General features: G+C 59.9%; 1 protein-coding gene across 2 annotated transcripts in view; it reads left to right on the forward strand.

Annotated features, from left to right (window-relative positions):
• RAI1 (retinoic acid induced 1) overlaps positions 1-17763 on the forward strand; it is a 74246-nt gene extending 56483 nt beyond the window's left edge. For both annotated transcript variants that reach the window (XM_066561080.1, XM_066561082.1), the window contains exons 3-6: positions 8449-14068; positions 15239-15332; positions 15631-15680; positions 16062-17763. In XM_066561080.1, coding sequence (XP_066417177.1) covers positions 8465-14068; positions 15239-15332; positions 15631-15680; positions 16062-16076 — 5763 coding nt within the window. In that variant the 5' untranslated portion in view covers positions 8449-8464 and the 3' untranslated portion in view covers positions 16077-17763. The remainder of the gene's footprint in view (positions 1-8448; positions 14069-15238; positions 15333-15630; positions 15681-16061) is intronic.
• The last annotated feature ends 405 nt before the right edge of the window (positions 17764-18168 follow it).

Below are 18168 nucleotides of genomic sequence, written 5' to 3' on the forward strand. Positions count from 1 at the left end.
TAATTGGCAACCTGGTAATTCCTCGGGGGGACATGTACTTTGGTCATATCTAAGTACATTCCAGCCAGTGTTTAAGACACGCTGAATCCAAACTTGGACAGTCAAATACCAGCAGCTCTAAGCTCCTTATCTATTTCAGGCAGATTAACTCCTTAATCATCTCTTTTGGAAGTTCCCTGCCCCAAATTCCTCTCCCCTCCTTTTCCCCCGCCCCCAGTTTTTCAGCAGGAACAAAAGGAGCCGATTTTGCAGGGTGCCAAAGGTGGGGAAGGCGCCCGCCGTGATTGACAGAGTCAATAACCTGGAGCCGGGAGAAGGCCTTTGGAAATCTGCTTCCCACTTCACCTGCCCAGTATTTGTCTTCAGGATTTGAAGCTGGGGAATATATAATACCGAAATAATTTACCACACAGCATCAAACCTCAATTTATTATTTTCAACCTTCTTTTCTTTTATGTTTTTTTTTTTTTTAACTTATTTCTTTCAACACCCTTTTATCCTTATTATTTTTCCTTTCCCCCCAGCGGATTCCAGCTCAGCATCCCCTAGCAGGTGACCACTCTGCAGCCCCCAGCCCCGCTGGTGGCAGGGGGATGCTCATCCCCTCTCTGGCAGGCAGAGGAGGCGGTGCTGAGCCGCGGGGACCCAGCCGGTGCTGGCCACTGTCACTCAGGGGAGTGCCGGAGCATTACGCTTCATTACCGAGCTGTCTGCTGCCGGCAGGGGACGGCTCAGGGCAAGAGCACAGCCGGGATTGGCTCCGCTGCACGGAGCAGATGCTGAAACCTGGCAGCTGTGGGGTGCCCATACCTGAAAGCACCTCACAGATGAGGTGATGGCAGTGGGGAGCTGGTGGTTGCTGGGTCATGAGATTGGCTGCCCCAGGAAGGCAAAAAGGGGACAAGGGAATGCCCCCCATAACAATGAATCCCAGTGAGGGGGTCTCAGTGAGACAGGGACTGGGGATCACCAGTGGTAACTGAATAGCACTCATGTAAAACACAACCATAAATATCCCATGTGCCTGACGTGGTGGGGACACTGGGACAAAGCCCCATCTTCTCCTGGAGGGAGAGGGAGAGAGTTTGGGATGGGGAGAAGGCATGGGATGGTGCCAGGGTCTGCCCTTTGCTGTCAGCAGCCATCCCACAGCAGCTGAGGCCTCCTGGTTTTGGATGTGGAGTGTGAATTTGCTGAGTTTTCCTGATAGAAAAACAGGCTGTGATCAGGGATGAGCCAGAGGGGCTGGACCCAGTGGCACATTCAGAAGAGCTGGGAATGTCCTGGGGGTGACGGGCACCTGTCATCCTTTGGGGTCTCCAGTTCTGTTGGGGATGGGGAGACCCTCTGGGGAGGACCCAGGACCCTGGGGCTGGGACACGAGCCTGCTCCATTCCCCTGCTCCAGGGCTGGCACTTCCAGCACCAACACTGGACACCAGCACAAACCTGGACCACTCTACAGTGGGGAAACTGAGGCACAGCTGGAGAGTGGTCCTGCTTCCAAACCAGTGGATTTTCAGTTCCAGGCTGCTGGGTGGGTGCCAGGTTCTGCCACCAGGTTTGGTGTGGGTTTGCTGGGCCAGCAGGTGCCAGGGGACCACGAGCCATCCCTGTGACATTCCCCAGGGACTGCAGCCTTATGCATCCAACGACATCCATGAGCAACCAGCTCAGGAGATGCAGACCAGATCCAGGACTGGGATGAGGATCCTTTCCCTCTTACTTGGGAGAGCTTTATTTGCTTTTATTTTTGCTGTAAGCAGCATGAACCCCTTGGGGCATCAGCATTGCAGAGGAGGGTGCCAAGGGCATGGCATCTGCTCCCCGCCTTTCCTGGCAGGGATGGAGCTTCTGTCCTGCCTCAAGGGGAAACTGAGGCAGGGGACAAACAGGGTGTGGGAGAAGAAGGGAAGGTTAAAATTAGCAGTCACAGTAATGATTGGAATGGTTAATTATTATTGGAATTGAAGTGAGTCAGGCCGAGAGCAGGAGGGGAGGGAGGAAGGAAGAAGGATCCCAAGCTGTCAAGCAGAAAATGAGTAAAGAAAAACACCGTGAGCATGTGGAGAACTGGCCAGGCTGTCACACTGCCCTGTGCTGGCCCCGTGCTGCTCACTTGGGGTGAGGCTGGAGGGTTGGCTGAAGGTCACCACGGTGGTGACAACAACCCCACGGCCACGGCTGTGCCCACTGGTGCCCTGGCACCGCTGTACTGACAGCTCCAGGCAGGTCTGCAGCAGGATTTGGGTTTGGAGACTGGGATTGCTGGATCTCTCCTAAGCTCAGCTGTGTTTCCAGCCTCCTGCAGGGTTGGTTTTCCTTCCCCTCAGAGCCCCAAGGTCGATGTCCAGCCGCTGGCTGGGGGTCATGTGGAGCCTCACTCCATGGTACATCCGGCCATGAATTTTGCTCTGGAGTGGAGCATGGTTCACCTCCGGAGAGGGAATTTGCCCAGGAAGGCTCAGGCTGAGCATCTGTTTTGCTGTGAGCCTCCAGCCTTACCCCCCCCCCTTCTTTTTTCCTTTTTTTTTACCTTCATATTTTTTTTTTAAATACCTTTTTTCTTTTTCTTTCTCATTTTCTCTCATTCCTTTCTCTGTGTTTTTCTTTCTTTTTCTCTTTTTTCTTTTTTATTTTCCTTTTCTTAATTTTCCTTTTTTTTCTTCTTTTTTTCCCTTTTTTTTTCCTTATTCCCCCTTTTTCTTTCCCTTTTTTTCTTCCTCTTATTCCCCCTTTTTCTTCTTCCCTTCCTTTTCAAATCCTTCCTCACCAACTGACATTTTCCACCACCAAGAAAAAAAAAAAAAAAAAAACAAAACAAAAACCCAGCAACTTGCTGTGACTCCCAGAACCTCCCATCATCCTCCCCAGCCCAACCCTCTGCAAACCTCCCATCCCTGACATCAAGGACCCAACCGCCCCCCCTTCCAAAATAAAGGAGGAAAAATCAAATCGAGGGGGGAGAGAGGCTGGAGCTGGCGGCTGAGCCGGATTTCCATGTGAGGGGATGAGGTTGGGGCGGCCACGGGCTTCCCCTGGCAAGCGCCGGAGGAACCGGGGCCAGCAGAAACGTTGAGTCATGAGTGCGGTTCGCAGGCGGTGGATTTTTTTTCCCAAGGAAAATTCCTCACTGGGGAGGAGCAGAGCTGGGAGGAGGGGGCAGCAGTGAAGGACTGTGGCCCCTAAATGCGACCCTGATCCGGGGATGGGGACGCATCCCATTGCCATGGGAATTCCCTGGGCAGGTTCCAACCCCCGGGAGGGCGGTTTGGATAAGGAGGGGGGGGTCCTGGCCAGGGAATTCCCCAGCAGCTGGATGGGAGGAGCAGCGTGATCTGGGGGGGCTGCGGGAGATGGGGACCCCATCCTTCCTCCTCCTCCTCCTCCTCCTCCTTCCCCACATCCGCCCACCCCCACGCAATGGGCGGCGCAGCCCCAGCTCCATTTATCATCATCTGCGGGCAAGTGAAGTGTGCAGGGAACAGCTGCTCCGCTCGGCTGAGCGCCGAAATGGGGCGGGACGCGGGGCTGGGGGGCGGCCCTGGGGTGCCGTAACCCCCCAGCCCCTGCACTGGGATGGAGCGCTGGTGTGGTGGGAGATGCTGGTGGTGATGGGAGGGGTTGGGGAGGGGTATTGAAGGGGTTCACTGCGGGGAGAGCACTTTATTGGGGTGCATTGGGACAAGGGTGCGCTAATGAGAGTGCATTGAAGGGGTGCACTGGGGAGAGGGTGCGTTAAAGGGGTTCGCTGGGGTGGGGACCATTATTGGGGTGCATTAGAGGGGTTCACTGGGGAGGGGACCATTATTGGGGTACACTAGAAGGGTTTATTGGGGAGGGAACCATTATTGGGGTGCATTAAAGGGGTTATTGGGGGACAGTGCAGTAAGGGGGGGTGCACTGGGGAGAGGGTGCATTAAAGGGGTTCAGTGAAGGGGCATTGAAGGGGGGTGCCCTGGCAGCGGGGTGTCTGTGGAGTGCAGGGACAAACAGCAGCAGCTCCACAGCTGCATGGAGGGTTTGCCCTACCCCGGGTGAGCCCCCCGGGTCCCTGTGCACTGCTGAGGGGGGGTCTGTCTGTTTTTCATCCCCCCAGTTCCTCTCATTCCCAGCTCCTGAGGCAGGATGCCCTTTCCTGGTCTGTCCCACGCACCCCGGCTCCCCCCGCCCGCAGCCTCCCCTTTTCTCTCCTCCCTTAATAATCAAATTCTCCGGAGCACTTTGCGGTGTGGCAGCCAGCCAGAAAGGGTTTCTTTAAACTCCACCAGCTCACAATTAAACAAATCCGGGGCTGACGCTACTCGATAGGCGCTTATTCCCCTCCCTGAGAGCTGCCGGGGGATCCGGGGGGGTCCAATCGCTTCGTTCCCAGCTCCGATAGCAGCTCACCCTATGGGGCTGCACCCCTGGGTGTGGGGCAGGGTTTGGGGTGGGGGTTTGGGGTGGGGAGCGGGGTGTCCGCGGTGCCAGCAGTGCTCTGATGGCGGAGCATCCCCCTGCGAGAGCGCGCTGCTATTTTTAGTCGCTGAGTCCTTGTTGATGGAGCAGCCGGAGGAGCAGCAGGGCTGGAGCAGCCCCCGCGGGATGAGCAGCAGCTGGGAAGCCAGGCCAGCGTGCAGGGACACGGGGGACGCCTTTTGACCCATGGGGCTGAGGGGTTGGGGGGATTGGGTGCTTACCGAGGGTCCCTGACACCCATGGAAATCCTGGGCTGCCTTCAGAGGGCTCCAGATCCGGCCATGCCATGTCCCTCGCAGGCAGGGGGAAGGGGGAGGAAAGGGGAGAAGGCAGGGAGGAAAGGAAGGAAGGCAGGAAGGCAAGGAAGGCAGGAAGGCAGGAAGGAAGGCAGGAAGGAAGGCAGGAAGGAAGGCAGGAAGGAAGGAAGGAAGGAAGGAAGGAAGGAAGGAAGGAAGGAAGGAAGGAAGGAAGGAAGGAAGGAAGGAAGGAAGGAAGGAAGGAAGGAAGGAAGGAAGGAAGGAAGGAAGGAAGGAAGGAAGGGGAAAATAACATGAAATCCAGCCACACAGCACAAATCCTGGCAGTGCCACACGGTGCCCCAGCTCGGCTCCTGATGTTGGCCTGTGCCATGCATCAGCCCCCAGCTCCATGGCAGCATGACCCCGTGCACCATCGTGGCCCTGGGTCATACCCTGGCACATCAGGGAGGTGCATCAGGTCCTTGTGTGTCCCCCATGAGTGACACGGGCTGTGCTGGGCTGTCCGTGCTCCCTTGGGACCAAGAGCACAGGATGCTCTGGCTGTAGCCAGCAGTGAGAGCTGCTCCTTGTGTTCCAGGGACAGGGTTGTGCCAGTGCTGGTCACCCTGGTGGCCTCAAGTCCCTGTCCTGTCCCTTCCCAGGGACCCACACCACGAGCCCTGGCCACAGCATGGCTTTGCCAAGGGCAGGTCCAGCTGCAGCCTTGCACCAGCAGCCCTGTATCGATTCCCATCTCAGAGTCAGTGTCTGGAAACTTCTTCGGGGTCAGGAGAGCACGTCCAGCAGGGACGTGGCAGGGACAGTGAGTGGGCAGGGCCCCAGGGGCCAGCCACAGCCACCTCCCTCTCCGGGGGAAGCCTGTAACCTCCCTGCTGTCGACAGCTTGATTTGATGCCATTAAAGCTTTGCTGGGAAACAGCCTGCACCAGGCACAACATCTGGCACGGCCCTTCCCCACCAACGCCGCGGCACATCCGAGAGCTGAGCTGGCCCCAGGCTCTGCCAAGGGCTCTGGGTGCTGCTGGTGATGTGTGTGTCCCCTCCCAGGGACAGCCTGGTGCCCCACAGGGACATGGGACCGTGGCTCTGGGCTTGTGGGATTTCAGCTGGAACACGTTCCCTCTGTGCATCCCCACCTCTGCATGCCGGTGACTGATCCTTCCCCTTGCACCATGCACTTCTGCTCATACCAACATTGTCCCAGCTGTTTGGAAAATTAACAATAATTAATTAATAATAATAATTAATTAATCACGATGATTAATAATAAAGGAGAAAGGGGAGAAAAGCTCCCCCTAAAGCTTCAGCCCAGGGTCTTCTCAAGCCGATTTCATTTTTCAAACCCACTCCCACACAGCATGAAGGGCTCTTTGCTCCCATTAATTCTCCCACCACAGCCCAGGGCTGCCCCACAGCCTGGCTTTGATTTTCTTGCCTTTGTTCCAGCAGCACTGGCACAGGATACCATGCTGTGGTAGGGGCTTTTGTGCCAGCTTTCCAGATTTTTTGGACCCATCTTTTCCCTGGAATTTAGACTTTAGCTGCATCCAGTTGCCCGCAGAGCCTGCAAGATGCAATATGTGGCAGTGACATGGAAAACATCCCAAAAGGGGATGGGGGACAGGGAGGGATGGGGTGCTGGGCTGCTGTGGGTGGCACTGAGCCTGGCTCCAGTGGTGCCCAAGGACACTGTGATTGGTGCATGCCTGAGCAGCTGGTGCTTGTGGAAACAGAATTAAATAAAGCCCCGTGTGTGTGTGTGTGTGTGTGTGTGTAGACCCCAAAAAGGTGCTGAGGTGTTACTGGTGGGTGCTGCAAGGAAAAGGGCTGAGCTGGGGCCTGTCAAACCAGCAGTGTGGTTTATGTTGCTGTGGCAGAACTGCCAGCAAAGGGACCGTGTGGTGTTTGACGTGTTGTGGCAGTGGCATGAGCGTGATGGAGGGACATGTGGGGACACACATGAATCCATATCCTGGCTCAAGGCTGCCTGGCACCACAGGGAAGTGTGCCAGGAGCTGGGATGGGTTTAGATAGACATTGCCAGCACCCCGTGCCCTCCTCTTGTTATACTCATTGCCTTGCTGGAGGCTGAGGGGACAGCACTGGTGTCACCACTGTGTCACTGCCGAGAGAGCAGCACTGAGGATGTCCCTGGACAGCCACAAACCCTTGGGGCTGCCCTAACCCAGGCTGACAAATCCCTGTCTCATCCAGGCTTGCATCCACCCCAGTACCTTCAACCCACGGGCACTGGGGACAGGCAGCATGCATCCCCCTGCCACCAAGCCCTTCATTAGCCCCCACAAGCCACTTGACTGCCTTAAGAGATCAAACCAGTGCCCCAGGTGTGTCTCTGCTCCCAGAGCAAGCGGGCTGAGGAAATGGGGAGCTTTAATGACGCCGGTGGCGAGGCTCGGTAATGACGGCTGCCGGCGGGAGCAGACAGCTTCCAGATGGCATCGCGCCGGGGCAGGGGGATCGCCGGGGCCGGGGGGGCTGCGGGAGGCAGCAGCCGGCAGAGCCGGGCAGAGCCAGCAAGTTGAAATGACTTTTTTTGCAGCAGAGCCTGCGGTTCTGGCCCTCCGCGCTGCTGCTTCCAGTAATTAGCCCAATAATTAAAAAGAATGGCGATAAGAGGGGTGTGCAGAGGCGCTCGCAGGATCCCGGCATCCCTGGGGAGGCGTGTGAGAAGGGCGGGAGTGATTTGCGGATGTGAGGGGTGGTGGATGTGTGAAACACAAAGCAGAGGGACCCCGACACGGTGTGGGGGGGTCACTGCACCAGGTGACCAGGCAGGGAGGGGTGGGCAGCAGGGATGGGCAGCTTCAGCAGCAGGGGCAGGAGGGTGACTGAGCCCACTGCAGGCAGGGAGGAGGCAAGCAGACCCCAGCACCCTCCTGGGCATGAGCACTGTGCTGCGATGCAGGGAGAGGGGATAGAGGAGGATGCAGGACGCTGCAAGGTGGGGATGCAGTGCCAGGCAGTGTGATGCAGGGCGACAGAGCACGATGCAGAGTGATGAGAGGTGACACAGAGCCAGCTGCTGCCATCCGGGGCGGTGCAGTGCACACGGATGGGATGCAGGGCAATGGGATGCCATGCAGGGCAATGAGATGCAGGATAATGCAATGCAGGGCAGGACAATGCAGGGGGATGAAGTGCAAGGTGATGTGGTGCAGGGTGATGTGAGGTGAGGCAGGAGGAGGCGATGCAGGGCAATGCAGTTCAGGGCGATGCAATGCAAGGCAACACAATGCAGGGAGTCAAAATGGAAAGTGATGCGATGCAGGATGAGGCAAAGCAATGTGATGCAGGGCCATGCAAATCAGGGTGATGAAAGGCAAGGCAACATGGAGCAAGGGTAGGTAGTGTGAGGCGATGCAATGCAGGGCAAATCAGGACGATGCAATTCGGGGTGATGCAAGGCAACCAGATGCAGGGAGGTGAAACACGAGGTGAGGCGTTGGAGAGCAGTGCAAGGCCATGCAGGCAATTCAGTGCACCGGGGTGATGCCAGACAATGCAGGGCAATGCGAGGGGATGCAGCATCACGTGCTGTGTTCCGGGGTGGCTGTGAGTCGATCCCCGGTGGGGCAATGCCCAGCAGCTGAGGTGAGGCGAGGCGAGGCAGGGATGTCCCCATGGTGCAGGTGACACTGGCCCTCTCGGACCCTGGCCCACCGCGGTGGCGACGCTTCATTTGAATTCTCGCCTCTCTCTCTTCGCAGATAACGAGCCCGCGCCATGCAGTCCTTTCGAGAAAGGTGTGGTTTCCATGGCAACCAGCAGAGCTACCAGCCGACTTCACAAGATACATCACGCCTGGAGAATTACAGGCATCAAAGTCAGGCAGGGCCGAACTGCGAGCGGCAGAGGCTGGTGGCAAAGGAGTACTACAGTCAGCAGCAGCTGCCGTACGCGGGCTATGAGAACAGCGCCGTGGAGAAATACCACCGGGGAAACAAGCAATTAGCGGGGCAGCAGCTGCAGGGCAGGCCGGCCTTTTCCAATTACACCGTGCAGGAGAACAGCCCTTATCCGGCCCGGTATTCCGGGGACGAGAGCCTGCAGGCCTGGGGAGGCCAGCCACAGGCACTGCCCGGTGGTGTGGCCAAGTATGAGGACAACCTGATGAAGAAGACAGTGGCGTTGGCGGGCGGGCGGCCGTACCATGAGCCGGCGGCCACCTCGCTGCCCTTCCGGACTCACTTCCAGCAGCAGCCGCAGCAGCAGCAGCAGCAGCAGCAACAGCAGCAGCAGCAGCCGCCCGCACTCCCCTACCCCAAGCTGCAGCGGCAGAAACTGCCCAACGATGTCTCCTCACCCATGCCCTTCTCACAGAGCCCTCACTTCGGGCAGCACTCCCAGTCCTTCCCTGCCTCCTCCACCTACTCCTCGGTGCCGGGGGGCAGCCAGCCTGCACACTCCTACAAGAGCTGCACGGCGCCCTCGGGGCAGCCGCCGCTGGAGCGGCCCCTGGGCAGCGCTGCCAGCCTGGCCCCTGGCCCCCGTGTGCCCAACCTGCACGGCTACCAGCCCAACCGCATCGGCTACGAGCAGCCCCCACAGCCGCCGCCACAGCCCCCGCAGCCGCCGCCACCACAGCCCCCACAGCCACCACAGCCCCCGCAGCCCCCGCAGCCCATGCAGGGGCGGCATCACGCCTCAGAGACCCTCCACTACCAAAACCTGGCCAAGTACCAACATTACACCCAGCCAGGCCAGACCTACTGCCAGGGCGATGCGCCGCCCGTGCGGACGCCGGAGCAGTACTACCAGACCTTCAGCCCCAGCGCCAGCCACTCGCCAGCTCGCTCCGTCGGCAGGTCCCCGTCCTACAGCTCCACTCCCTCCCCTCTGATGCCCAACCTGGAGAACTTCCAATACAGCCAGCAGCCCCTGAGTGCTGGTGCCTTCCCGGCTGGCATTGCTGACCACAGCCATTTCATGCCGCTGCTGAACCCTTCTCCCACTGACGGGACGAGCCCCGACGCTCAATCTGGGAACTGCAAAAACTTGCAGAAGGAGAAGCTGCCCGAAAACCTGCTGTCAGACCTGAGCCTGCAGAGCCTGACAGCACTCACCTCCCAGGTGGAGAACATTTCTAACACTGTCCAGCAGCTGCTGCTCTCCAAAACGGCTGTGCCCCAGAAAAAGGGCATCAAGACCCCAGCGAGGACCCCTGAGCAGCTCAAGGGGCAGCACTGCAGTCCTGAGAGCAGCACCTACTCAGCAGAGCAGGTGGGGACCCCCCTGTCTGACCCACTGAGCACCCCCCAGTCTGTCCACGCTGAGACACAGGACGCTGACTATCTCAGTGGGTCAGAGGACCAGCTGGAGAGGAGTTTCCTGTACTGCAACCAGAACCGCAGCCCTGCCCGCGTCAACAGCAACTCCAAGGCAAAGCCTGAGTCAGTGTCCACCTGCTCTGTGACCTCCCCAGACGACATGTCCACCAAATCAGATGACTCTTTCCAGAGTATCCATGCCACCCTGCCCCTGGAGACCTTTACCAAGTATGTGAGCAATGAACGGGACTGCCCCCGACTGCTCCTCAGTGCCCTGTCCCAGGAGGAGCTGGCTTCTGAGATCATCGTCCTGCAGGATGCCATCAATGAGAAGGCAGACAAAGCCTGGGCCAACTTGCCCATGCTGGGAAAGGAGACCACCAAGTCCCCCTTCCAGATGGAGAACCACCGGCCCAGCCTAGACTCCATGGTGAAAGGTGCCTGGCCCAGCCAGGGTGACTCCAGCACGCTCACCGAGCCCCTCAAGCTGGACAAAGCTTCAGGGGCCAGCACAGGGAAGGACTTTAGTGAGGAGGTGTACGAGGGTCCCCAGGTGGAGTTCACAGCCACCGAAAGCAAGGATGTGCTGAAGGACACTGCCCCACTGGCCTTCAACTCCAAGCCCAGCATCCCGGCAGCGACGTCCAGCGCGGGAGCCACCGGCTACAGCTGCTACTCAAACACCACCGCCAACTCGGTGGCGTCTGAGAATGCCATGGAGCATTTCGAGTGGCCGGAGGAGAGCCTGGGTGAGGCCTGCCTGAGGTGGAAGGATCTCCAGGCCACCGACCTCCCCAAGGGCTTGTTCCCCAGCAAATTGGTGAGCTCCTGCAAGGAGAAAAAAAACGCCTGCGGCTTGGACCTGTGCGATGGAGAGCAGCCAGCCAAGAGTGAGCCGGTCCAGGACTTTGGCCAGCAGGTGATGGAGGAGGAGGAGGAGACACTGACCTACGATGAAGCAACAAAAGCAGACAGCGAGAGGTGGCTGCAGGACACCCGGCACTGCTGCTCAGCTGGGGACTTTAGTGAGATCCCCATCATCTCCTCTCCGGATCTGAAGGAGTCAGACCTGGAGGCAGAGGAGTACTCCTCACTCTGTGAGCTGGCTGGCTCGGAGCAGAAGTCAGTGACGTACGATGCCTCACCACCCAAGCCCCCGGAGATGCCGGCTGTGCTGTCCTCCAGCGAGGTGCCTGTGTCTGCCGAGGAGACTGTCAGCACGGTGGAGAAGGAGAGCTCAGCTCCCACCCCACGCCTCTCTGGCCAGTCCGTCATCCTGCTGGGCCCTGCTGTGGGCACAGAGACCAAGGTGAAAAGCTGGTTCAAATCCTCCCTGCCCCACATCCAGCCTGAGGAGGAGAATGGTGGAGGGGAGACATCCCACCTGGAGGCGGCCGATGCTGAATCCGCCTCGTCGGTCATGGTGAAGCAGCAACTCACACCCGAAAACGTGCTGGGGAAGATGGAGCCTGTCTCACGGGGCAAGAGCCTCCGCAACAAGAGGGTCCACTGCCGGCTGCCGGAGGGGGATGTTGCCAGCAGCACTGTGCTGAGTCCCTTCGATGAGCTGCCAGCAGCCAGCAGCATGGCCGGCGCCTGCCTGGGGCCAGATGGACAGACGGAGGTACCGAGCAAGAGCGCCCAGAGCCAAACCCCCCGGTTCCCAGCCGAGGGGCTGCCGGCACGCATGTGCACCCGCTCCTTCACCGCCCTGGCCGAGCCCCGCGCCCCTGCCCCGCTGGAGGGACTGAAGGCTCCCGTGCACCAGGAGAAGCTGGGGAAGAAGCCCGGCTGTGGCGTGAAGCAGAGGGTGGCTTTCAAAACCAGGAAGCGCAACAGCCGGCCGGGCCCCAGGGTGGTCCAAAATGCCAGTGATGCCACCCTCCTGGTGCCCGGCTTGGTGGCGGCGGAGGAGGTGGCAGGGCCAACACCGCTGGAGGGGGACGCGGTGGAAGCTGGGGAGAGGGACCAGCGGTCCATGATCCTGCGCTCCCGCACAAAGACACAGGAGGTTTTCTACACCAAGCGGCAGAGGGGCAAGCGGGCAGCTGATGTCCGGCTGAAGAACTGCAAGGCACCCAAAAAGCTCCTATCCAACAACCACCTCCCACCTGCCTTCAAGCTGCCAGCACCGGGCAGCCCCCACAAGGAGGGCAAGGTGGGTGCCCGGATGAAGCTGCCCAAAGCAGGGCCGGGCGTGGGGGGCAAGATGTCGGAGAGGCCGCTGCACTCACTGAAGAGGAAGTCCACCTTCATCTCCCCCATCCCCACCAAGAAGAGGAACCTGGTCCTGCGGAGCAACAGTGGTGGCGTGAAGGAGGAGAAGCCAGAGGGTCCCCCCAGCCTTTTCAAAAAAATGCCGGTGGCCAAGAAGGTGAAAGCCAAGCTGCCCCCCAAGAGCTCTGGCGAAGCCATCCCGAAGCCCCCCCTGCCTAAGGAGGCCCCTGATGTCTGCATCAAGATCACCTCCCGGGCAGCCTTCCAGGAGGCCACCAAGACCAAAGTGCTGCCTCCCCGCAAAGGCCGTGGCCTCAAGCTGGAGGCCATCGTCCAGAAGATCACCTCACCCAACCTGAAGAAGTTCACCTGCAAACCAGCAGCCACAGCAGTGGCAGCCACAGTAGCTGCCTATGGCTCCTCCCTGAGCCCGGCTGGGGCAGAGCGGGAGCGGATGGTGAAGCACAGTGGGGTGGCTGTGGCAGTGGGCGATGCCAGGCTGCCCAAGCTGGGGGCAGCACAGAAGGTGCCAACCATGCCGATGGCTGAGCCGCTCTGCCGGAACCCCAATGGCCGAGCACCAAAGGGGAAGCCGGGTGGTGGGAAGAAGCTGCCCCATGACGGCTGCCAGGGGGAGGCTTGTGGGTCAACGCCAGGCACCCAGTCCAGCCCCAACATGGTGGCCAAGAACCTGGGGCTCCTCCCCAAGAAGAGGAACCGCAAGGGCAAAGCAGCAGCGCTGGGCATGGCCAAGGCGCCCCTGAGCCCTCCACTGCCACCAGCACTGCCCCGGGAACGTGTAGCCGGCCCGGGCGGTGCGGAGGAGGCGCCGCGGGAGAAGAAACCAAAGACTGAGGAGAAGGAGGCGGGGAGCAGCGATGGCCCTCCCGAGGGCCGCTCCGCCGCCGGGCCGGCGCGGGGGCCGAAGCCGCGGGCCAACCACTCCAACTACAACGGCTACTCCAAGCGGCAGCGGAAGCGTCTGGGCCACGGCAAGGCCAAGGCGGTGCCGGCGCGGTGCAAGAGCCGCGGGAAGCGGCGGCGGCAGCCCCAGCAGGCCCCGCTGCTGCACCCCGCCGAGCCCGAGATCCGGCTCAAGTACATCTCCTGCAAGCGGCTGCGGGCGGACAGCCGCGCCCCGCCCTTCGCTCCCTACGTCCGCGTGGAGCGGCGCGGAGAGTTCTCCACCACCTGCACCGTCGTCAACTCGCCCGGCGACGAGGCGCGGCTGCAGCGGGGACCGGCCGGGCCGGCGCCGCGGCCGCGGGCGGCCCTGCCCGCCTCCTCCACCATGCACATGGGGCCGGTGGTGTCGAAGGCGCTGAGCGCCGCGTGCCTGGTCTGCTGCCTCTGCCGCAACCCCGCCAATTACAAGGACCTGGGGGACCTCTGCGGGCCTTACTACCCCGAGGACTGCCTGCCCAAGAAGAAATCCCGGCTGAAGGAGAAGGCGCGGGCGGAGGGGCCGGGCGAGGACTCCGCCGTGCCCGCCGCGGCCGAGCGGGCGCCCCGCGGGACTGAGGGCGGCTGCGGGGGGAAGGCGGCGCGGCCCGAGGGGGCCGCCGAGGCGGCCAAGCAGAGCTCGCTGCGCTCCAGCCCGCGGGGCATGTTCCGTCGGCTGCAGAGCTGCTACTGCTGTGACGAGAGGACAGAGGGCGAGGAGGCGGCCGAAAAGCCCCGGCGGCACGAATGTCACAAGGCCGAGTCGCCGCCGCAGGAGCCGGCGGGCGACACGCAGGAGCACTGGCTGCACGAGGCCTGTGCCGTATGGACCGCTGGGGTTTTCCTGGTGGCAGGGAAGCTCTATGGGCTGCAGGAGGCTGTCAAGGCGGCTGCCGACCTGGTAAGAGCTCGGCCGCACGCCCTAGGCGGCATCTTCCGCTGGCCTCCTTCAGCCAACGCCATTGCCGTGTCTGCGCCTTCGGTCGGGATGGAAATTGATAGTTCTGCCCTGGGAGAGCAGAGCAGGGGCTCAGCACCGTGAGCTCTGCTGGGTCCCTACGAGATTTGAGCTGCTGCGTCTCTGATAGCACCTGAACTCTCCCTTTTAGGCACAGAACCTGCAGTTTATGTTTTAGGAAGGCAGCTGGGCCCCACTGGTATTGCCACATCCCCTGGCCCTGTCGTATGTTGCACCGGGTGGCTCAGAGCAGGACAGGTGCTGCAGGGTGGGAGATGAAAATGGGCACAACACAGCCTGGTGCCACTGTGATGGGCGGGCAGCAGGGGAAGGGGAGCTGGAGGGAGGGGATGACCCTGCCCTGCTCCTCTCCCACAGTGGTTGGAGCAAGGTGTGAGCAAAATAGGGAGGTTGCTGAAGGGGATGAGAAGTTGTGGCTGGCCCATTCCTGGAAGTGTTCAGAGCTTGATGGGGATTGGAGCAACCTGTTCTAGTGGAAAGTATTCCTGCTTGTGGGAGGGGGCTGGAATGAGGTGAGTGCTTTTCAGGTCCCTTCCACACCATCCTGGGATTCTGTGACATGCATTTTTAGTGCTGGGGAGAGGAAGGGATCAGAGGCTGTGCAGAGGGTTTCCAGCAAGTCCCCCCACTGCCAGGTTTGGGGGCTGGCTGTATTCCCATGCCTGTGTGCTCATTTCATGGCTATCTTGAGGCTGCTGCCCTCACCACAGAGCCAGGTGCTCCCATCCCTGCAGCACCTGCTGGGGATGGGGCAGGTAGGGCACAACCCAGGTCATGTCCCTTCCCCTCCTGCCCCATGGAGTATGGCTGTGGGCTCGGTGTCATCCAGGGGAGTGGTATGGCAGGTAGAAACCTCGTGCATGGCTGCAGACAACCCAGTGACAGGCATGGTGTGGTTCACAGTGCGCTGGCACGGGAGCAAGGATGTTGCCTGGGAGAGGCAAGGAGGGGCTGGAGAGGATCAGGGACACCCATGTTGCCCTCACTGCTGGGGCTGTCGTGGTTCTCTTCTTCTGTGCCGGGCTTTGACAGGGTCTCTCTGTCTCTCCACATCTCTCCTTCCCTGCTCCGAATTCCCGGGTGCGTGTACAGAAGTGCTCGAGCTGCCAGCAAGCAGGAGCCACCGTGGGCTGCTGCCAGAAGGGGTGTCCCCACACCTACCACTACGCGTGTGCCATCGACACAGGTGAGCCCGGCCACAGGGATGGGGCTCGGGGTCCTGGGCACTCTGACCCACCTCAGTGTGGGGCCCATTGCTCCAGGGTCAGGGGCTTGTGGCTCACTGGCTTGCCAGCGTGGTGATGCCCACTGTGCTGGCAGCACTGGCAGGTGTCACAAGCTTGTCTGGCCTCAGCTGAGCCCTTCACACAAACGCTGTGGCTGGTGGGTGGCTGTGGACTGGGGGCACACTGCATTCCCCCCACTGAGGGGCAGCTGCCTCGCAGTGCAGGCTGTCCCCTGACATCCTTGTCCTCTCCTCGCAGGCTGCTTATTAACTGAGGAGAGCTTCTCTCTGAGATGTCCCAAACATAAGGTAAGCCAGAGCCCCCTGTGCACCCCCCAATGCTCTGCAGCTCCCTGTGGCAGGAGGACCTGCCTTCAGACCCCAGATTTCTGGGGATGCCCATCTTGGATGCTCAGCTCTGTGTGGGCATCACATCCCTGGGGGTATGGGGTGTGCCAGCCCCTGGGTGCTGCTGGGTCTGGGACACCCCAGCCAGCTCTGAGGGGTCTTATCCCCTTCCCTGAGCACAGACGAGGTGGTGAACGATGGTTGAACCCCTTCTCAAAGCGCTGCGTCCCGGGTGGATGCCCGGTTATTGGCAACGGGGGGTGGGCGGCGATGGGGACAACCCAGGGCCACCCCCCTGCCTCCAACGTGATCCCCGGGCTGACCCCTCCGTTCTCCCCGCAGAGGCAGCCGGTGTAGCGCCCGCGGACACCCGCCCCGCCGCCAGCGAGGGACCGGCAGAGGAGGCAGCGCCTGGAGCAGAGCGGGGCCGGGCCGGGCCGTACCGGGGACCCCCCGAGCCCGTGAGCGCCCCGGGATCCCCCGAGCCCGCTCCGGGCGGGCGGAGCCAGCGCCGGGCTTTCCCTCCCGCCGGGTCCCGGTAAAACCCGGTCTGGATACGCGGGGGACGGATCGGGATCCCCCACCTGCGATGGCTGCACAGGGGGGGCGGGGGGTGTCCGTGTACGAGGGGGGGTCCCGGCGATGTTGTCTTACTGTGGGGCCGCCGGACCCTCCGTGGGTCCCGGCTCTCAATATCACACTGATCTGATCTGAGATGTTGCCTTCAGCAAACCTCATGGTGTCTGTATATAGTTCTGCGAAGAAGAGGATTAAAAAAAAAGACAAAAAAAAGACCAAAAAAAAAAGAGAAAAATGAGAAAAATGAGAAAAAAAAGGGCAAACAACAGCCTGCTGTTTGAAACACCACTCTGCTTTTTCTGTTTTGTTCTTCCATCTCCTGTTTGCCCCCACCCACACCCAGGGTGCTGGGGGGATAAGGGTGCTTGGCCAGGCTGGTGGCACCCACCGGGCTGCCCCTGCCCCGCTCCCAAACCCCAAACCCTGACTCATTGCACCCCCACCCTCCCACTCCATGCGGCGCTGGCACTGCTGGGCTGGGGACACCTGGTCCTGCTGTCCAGGACCCCCCGAAACCCACCCTCCTGCCTGTGCTTGGCCTCACCAGCACCCCTCCTGTGGCTCCTCTCGTGGGGGCTCTGCTCCCTGTGCTTGTGCTGAACCCCACAGCTCTGCGTGCTGAACTGGAGGAGGAGGAGGAGGAGGAGGAGGCATTTGCTTCCTCCCTCCACATGGGCCTGGCTCACCCCTCACTGCCCTGGTTTTGCTCAACTCCCTTGACTTTGGCTTCGTGGCCACCTCAGTGGAGCTGGGAGACAGCCCAACACTTTGGTGACCCTTGCCCACGTCCCCAGGCTCCACAGCCCATCTTTGTGTCACCCTGACACAGGTAGCAACCAGCCCAGGGTGAACCAAGTCCAAATCTCATCCTACAAACAGCCACTGGCTGTCCCCCAACCTCTGCAGCATCCTGCAAAGGGGGGCACACTGCTGGTCCCATCCATGTCCCCACAGAGCCAGCGTCCCATGTCCCCACCACCTCTTGTGTCCCCTCCATCCCACCCACCCCAAGGTTTGCTGGCCACACAATGTCTGTTGTTTCAGCAGCTGCCTCGGACACAGGAGTGAAAAACAAAAAGAGGAGGTGAGAAAAAAAAAATTAAAAAGGGAGAAATAATAATAAAAAAATTAATTTAAAGAAAAAAATAAATCCCGTGTCCTTGGCAGTGTTGCCTGAAATCTGGCTATTTTTAGTGACATCTTGTACATATGACTGTAAAATGGTAAACCGTGTGTATTATATATTGCCTCATTATATAGTGTATATATATGTATACATATACATATATATAATATATATGAAGACTGTAAATGTTAAGACTAGTGTTCTTATTAGTATATTGCTTCACACTGAAGATTGTGTGTAACAAGCTGTTTCTAAAAGATGTTTATTTTCCTTAAGAGTAAAAAAACAGGTCATTGCATTCAGAGCGTCAATAAAGATACAACGATTGTTTTGGAAGTACGTGGCGCCCTGCTCGTGGCCTCTCTTTATCCTTGGGGGGCTGCTGGGGTCCCCCCCGGGCTGTGACAGCCCCTGCCTGGTCCTTTGTCCCCAAGGGTCTCGCTAGAGGGGAAGGGGTGTGGGAACAGGGGGACAGCACCCCTGGGACACAGTGGGGTAAAGAGGGGGGTGTTTGGGGTCCCTCAGCACCCAGTGTCCCCATCCCTGCCACCCCCTCCCGTGCAGCCCTGTGGGGACAAGGTGACCACAGCTATGGGGGACTCCTTGCCCCCCACTTTCGGTGCCAGTCCCCCTCCAATCCAACACACACCAGTATAAATAATCAGCTTTAATTGTCTGTACAAAACTCTGCAACTATGAAAATACCGTTTAAAAAGGGAAAAGGGGAGTGGTGGGAGGCGAGGG

This window comes from Molothrus aeneus, chromosome 16 (assembly GCF_037042795.1).
Source record: "Molothrus aeneus isolate 106 chromosome 16, BPBGC_Maene_1.0, whole genome shotgun sequence".
Taxonomy (NCBI): domain Eukaryota; kingdom Metazoa; phylum Chordata; class Aves; order Passeriformes; family Icteridae; genus Molothrus; species Molothrus aeneus.